This window comes from Uloborus diversus, unplaced genomic scaffold (assembly GCF_026930045.1).
Source record: "Uloborus diversus isolate 005 unplaced genomic scaffold, Udiv.v.3.1 scaffold_12, whole genome shotgun sequence".
NCBI classification, from domain to species: domain Eukaryota; kingdom Metazoa; phylum Arthropoda; class Arachnida; order Araneae; family Uloboridae; genus Uloborus; species Uloborus diversus.
In genome coordinates this window covers 7289624-7295623 of record NW_026557876.1, presented here as the reverse complement: position 1 = coordinate 7295623, position 6000 = coordinate 7289624, and the positions used below count along the sequence as shown (strand labels likewise).

At 33.4% G+C, this 6000-nt stretch overlaps 1 protein-coding gene across 1 annotated transcript in view; it reads left to right on the top strand.

Moving 5' to 3' along the window:
* Positions 1-1171: 1171 nt before the first annotated feature.
* The window catches only part of LOC129232451 (zinc transporter foi-like), a 49646-nt gene continuing 44817 nt past the window's right edge, over positions 1172-6000 (top strand). The window contains exons 1-2 of the mRNA XM_054866596.1: positions 1172-1331; positions 4839-5033. Of these exons, the coding sequence (XP_054722571.1) occupies positions 1172-1331; positions 4839-5033 (355 nt within the window). The remainder of the gene's footprint in view (positions 1332-4838; positions 5034-6000) is intronic.

Genomic DNA, 6000 nt, shown 5'->3' with positions numbered 1-6000 from the left:
AAATACACATATGTTTTTAAGAGTAATTTCAATAGTTTCTTAAAATTCTTATGCTAAGTGGTTTCTGGAAGTATTTTTTTTTTTTTTTTAAATTTTCTATAATCTTTCCATGTACAAAAATTTAATGTACTGTGTTGTAGGTTTTTCTTTCCTTCCAAAAAAAATTGTCTTTTTTTTAACCATTTTATTAAAAAAGTAGCATATTTTTAAAATATATCTTTAGTTCAACAACTTTACACAACTTAAAATGTTTCAAATACTGCATTTAATACAAACATACAATGAATTTCAAGTAGAGCAAAGAAAGAAAACCATTATCATTGGTAACGTAAATCAGGGAAATTTGGTGAACTTAATCACGGAAATCAGGGAAAAGTCAGGGAACTTTTTTTCACAGTTCCTGTCGCCACCCTGTTACAGCTTTGGCAAAAAGTGGCAAAAATTTATTTTTGCCAGGACGGTTTCTACGTTTTTTCCACCTATATCAAAAACGTGTCATCGCGCAGGGACGCAAGGGTAAATGATATGGAGGGGCCCGTAAAAGTCATTTGTGACGGGCCCCAAAATTTCTGTGCGCGCCCCAGCTTTTATCGCAAGCAACTTCATTTTAAGATTTGACTCTTTAGACTTTTGCCATTCATAACTTCAAAAGGTTACAGTCATGAAAGACAGTGGCATACCTAGCATTGGTGACACCCGGGGCGTTAATTAGTGGTGTCCCCCTCCCCCCCCCCCATCTATAGCGCAAAAAAAAAAGAAAAAAAAATATGGAAACATAAAAACATGATATTCAAGCAATTTTCAGAAACAACTACATTTGTGTTGTAACAAAATTTTAAGTGGGCTAATGTGCAAAAAACAAATAAAAAAATGGGGAGTCCGGAGGTTTACCCCTGCAAAATTTTCAAATTTGTAGTCTTAAAAATGCATTTTAGGTGCATATTTCTCGAAAACTTGCAATTACACTTAGGGTGTCACCCCCCTGACGGGTGACAACCGGGACGGACCCTCCCCCCGTAGTGACGCGACTGTGAAATACATAATACAAAAGTTAAAAAACTAAGGTAAAAAAAATCACTTGTATGTCGGATTAAACTGATTCGAATATTTTTTTTTATTTTCAGGCGGAATTCAAGAGGAGCCAAAGCAGGAGCTATTTGTTGTGTAAATAATGCGGCTCTGCCCCACCATGTGTTTCTCCAGCTCCATCATCTGCCTGCTCATCGTGACGAGCCGGGGCTCCGTTCTGCCGGAATCCGGGCACAAGGACAGCCGGACAGATTACGACATATCGACCAGGACTGGGAGGAAGTACGACTCTGGGACAAAAGGTGAGTCGGATTTCAAGAATACGGGAAATGATCTGTCAGAACCGATGGAAATTCGTTGTATGTAACACAGGTGTTGAGGAACGTGGGTTTTTCACCCACGTTGTAACATAACTGCATTATAGTGAAAGCTATTTTTAGCCAATTAAAAATAACGGCAGTATTACTATAGAGTACTAAAAGAGGAACTCTAACCAGAAAACCACACGTTAGTGAAAAATGAAAAAAAAAAAAAAAAAAAAAAAAAGACAAAAATAAAAATCAAATGAGTAAGGTAGCAATCGAGCATATTGAGACATTTTGTGGCTAAAAAATTATTTGCCCTTGCGTCCCCGTTATCCAGATTAAGTTAATCTGCGCGATGGATTCCCTGCGATGTGTGAGAGATTTTTTCCTGTTAGAGAACGTACGTTCTCTTCTCTTTTGGAGACAATTCATTACCTAAACTATTTTCAGGGTTCGTACGCCCTTGAAAAACCTTGAAAAGTGCTTGAAGAAAAAAAGTTCATTTTCAAGTGCTTGAAAACCTTGAAAAAGTTTTAAAACCTTGAAAAAGTTTCTTAGTGCTTAAATTCTCTCAAAAATCAACGAATTGTGCTCAAAAGTTTTAAAAAAGTATTTCACCAATACAATTTTCTGAACATGTGCTCAGTATGCAACATCGCGAAAAATTGCTTCCGTGTTTGGGATTTCAATCCTTTTGCATCTTGTAAATATTTTGATGTTTTTTACAACCGAAAGATATTTTGACATATGGTACCTTAGATTAGTTTATTTTTTATTTAATTTCATTAATTAACAAAGAAATTAATTTGGAAACCATGACAACATTGAACTTACTCGGGTTTCGCGGAAAATTACTCTTGTGTTTGAAATTTCAATCTTTCAGCATCCTGCAAATATTTAAATATTTTGGCTAATCAGATGTTATTTTCGCATATGCTACCTTAGATTAGTATATTTTTGTTTAATTTTAATAAAAAACAAATAAATTTATTTCATGGGAAACATGCCACGTCGAACGAACTCAGACTTCGCGAAAAATTGCTTCTCGTGTTTGAAATTTTAATCTTTTAGCATCTTGCAAATATTTAAATATATTCACTAATCGGATGTTATTTTCATATTTGCTACCTTAGATTAGCATATTTTATGTTTAATTTTAGTAAAATATAAGTTTTTTTTATGGGAAACATGACAACATTCAACTTAATTTGCGAAAATTTGCTTCCCTTGTTTGAGATTTCAATCCTTTTGCATTTTGTAAATATTTTTATATTTTTGGCAATTAGTAGTTATTTTGACACTGCTACATCAGATTAGCTTATTTTATTTTTTATTTTAATAACTAAAGAGTTAAAGAATTTATTACCTTGGTCTTGTTTAATTATTTGCTTATTTATTTTTGCAATTTCGAATTTGATTATCTTTACCTAATTTTTGGTCATAACAGATTTTTTGAAAAAAAATCAATTTTCAGTAGTTGAGCACCTAACAAATTAACTTAAAGTTTGTATTTTAAATATAAAGTTGATTTATATAATTTTATTGAGTTGAATTTTATTTATAAGTACATCATTTTTTTTTATGTCTGCTAAAATAAATAAGGTGTATAACAGGGGTGGTTGTGTTATGATTATTCACTTGAAATCCAGTAGTGTTCGTTTTTATGCTTTTACCTCCCTATATCTCCAATTTTCCCCTTTTCCTCAAATGTTAAAAATTACTACTTTATTAAGGTTGTGGGTACTTGGAGCAGCTTACTGAAAGAGGCTTTAATCAGCAAAGGGGTAGATAGCTTAAGGAGGGTCATTGATCTTCATTTGGATCTAATAAATTGACCAGGACCAGCCTAGCTAGGCCCAGTGCCTGTTGCTGGTTATCAACAGGCACTGGGCATGGTATTTCTATGCAGACTATTTTGACTTAATAAACTATTTTATGAATTGTATGCATAGCAAAAGTTATTGTTGTAAGTATGTATATTCAAGTAATAGGGGTCTTAGTTTTAAAAATTATCCCCCCCCCCCTCGCCCCATTTTGCTCTTTGAAACTTTCAGGTAATTTTTTATGAACTCACCTTTCACAATCACACCTGAATCTTATTGCCTTTCTAAATTTAAATTCTAATTTCAACAATAACCCATTTTTTCCCAAAATAAAACTACTTTTGTCATAATATATGTCAACTTCTTGTGAATCTTTTCAATTTCGAAATATGGCTCTATAAATCTGAACTTGCACATTTATTGTCTATTGCAAGTTAATCAATGAAAGCTGAATAGGCTCAAGTTTGCATTCAGAGTATTTATCACTGCTTAAGCTGCTTTTGTATATTTTGAGGTGTAGAGACTGGACTGTGGACCTTTCATAAACTTTTCTTACTTCCTAATTTTTAAATTTTTCGAAGACAGTTGAAATGCCTTATTGGCTGAACAACTAATACATACTACATACGAATAATTGATTTGCATACTTATAAATGATTTGCAAACCTAATATTTTTAGAACTTAATAGTGCAAACTGAAATAACCTTCTGAGTAGTGTTTGTCCTAACCGCCCTCATATTGTAATAAACCACTGTATAACTATTGGAAATAAATGTTGAAACCCGGGGGGGGGGGGGGGGGAGTGACTTCAAAAACTCCTCTCTGGCAGTGCCATTGAACTTGGGTATTTTAGTTTCTTCCCATAAAAGTTAAAAGCACTTATGAAAGGTTTTTTTTTTTAAAGAATTAATTTGCTGATTCTAGAAAATATACAAACCTCTGACTGCTGCAACCTTTGAAAAACCTCAAAATTGAACCTTTTGGTATCTGCTTCTCTTTATGATCGAACTTTTCAAACATTTTCAGAATAACTTTCAACGCAGTAGATCTTTCATCAAAGCGTCTCTTGTTGTAGAAAAAGCAATTTTGTTTTCCTATACTTTTTGTATTATTCCCTTATTTCTATGTGTTTGTAGTAAATGAAATCTGCATACAATATTTTTAGTACAAATTTATGATATTGCCTTGAAAACAAAATTTTTTACCTTGAAAAGTACTTGAAAAGTGCTTGAATTCTTTTCTGCCTAAAGGGTATGAACCCTGATTTTGTAATTTGCAAAATAATTTGTTAGTGTGGTCTCTCGTATACTGGGCAAACTAATGAGCTCTGTGATTTCATTAAAAGAACATAAGAGATGTGTGTCAAAACATCAATTAAACGTGTGTAGTATTGGTTGACACAGTAGAAATTGAAGAAGATTTATTCAATGTAATTTCAGATGATTCATTGAAAAATCTCTGCATTAGGCACATTTTGTTGTTATAATTTATGTTTCATTTTGTTGTTTTCAAAGTTTGACGAGCGTTTTTGTACTTTCTTCTGTACTTTATTTTGTGATTTCCCCCTTATTATTAATGTTTGTTAACTTCTCGATTTGATTTTTGTATTTATTTAATTTTTTGTTCATAATTTGTTCTTTTGGTAGATGTCGATGTTGCTTATCAGAGTTTTGATTTTAGGTATAGAAGAACGGTTTCATAAACCGCATGAACACAACTACTTTGTTCTTCATGAGTCAAAACCGTCTGCTGGTTATCCAGAAGTGCCACAGCAAGGTACTAGTACCTCCAAACGAAGGACACGATCTGCTGGAAACGATTATGTCCTCCCACAGCCAAAGCATAAAGAAGTCACCACCACTCATGTTCAGAGAAGTATGTGAAATTCATTGAAGTGTCTCTTCCCATAGTTTCACAAATTAGCGTGTCTGTAATTTAGTATTTTTTTAGATCGCTTACAGAACCAGAACCAACTAGCTGTAAAGTGGACTTGCTGGTTTTGAAAACTAGTCAGTTGCATAGTTCTAAAGCAGAATCGATTCAGTACAAATAGACATGGCATGCATGCCAATTAACATAGCGATTTAGGCATTTATTTGTCTGTCCGTGGTTTCCTGGATTGTGACGTCGCAAAACTTGAACAAAAGAAGAAAAATATTGTCTTTCGGGTGAAAAACTGTTGCAGACGACGAAGCTAGGTTTGGTCTTCCAAAATACAAGTGTCTTGTGATATTTTTTTTAAATTTTGAGATTGCTTCGTCTCGCTTTTTAAGGATATTAGTGTTGCACGCGATCTACCTCTCTAGTTATCTAGTCACTCCATAGGTAGCGCAACAAAATCAATTGGCCTTTATATATGGGTCAAGTGGCGCCATCGATTAGGCAACTAGATTATTAGACAGCTTACATAGGGAGCTAAGCTCTTATGTCCTTTCATGCATTCATGTTCACAGATTGCCTTTTCGTTCAAATCGATGATGCTCTACAAGTTTTTAGTTCACAATGGGGTTGTTTCCTTCAGTCAAAAGTATTACTTTTAGTCACTAAAATTCATAGAATGAGCAAAAAAAAAAGGAGCGAGAAAATACTGTAATTTTCCCAACAGTTATTTTTTAATTATTTTTTTGAATGTCTAATTTTTCAAACAAGGCCTTCTTTCAGTCAAAAGTACTACTTTTAGTCACTGAAATTGATAGAGTGAGTAAAAAAAAATAACATGGACCCAGAAAAGACTTTCATTTTCCCAATCCGTTATTTTTTTATAAATTTTTTTAAATGTCCGATTTTGAAAACAAGGCGTGGTCTTGATGATGTCACAAATGATGCACTTTGCCGCTTCTTT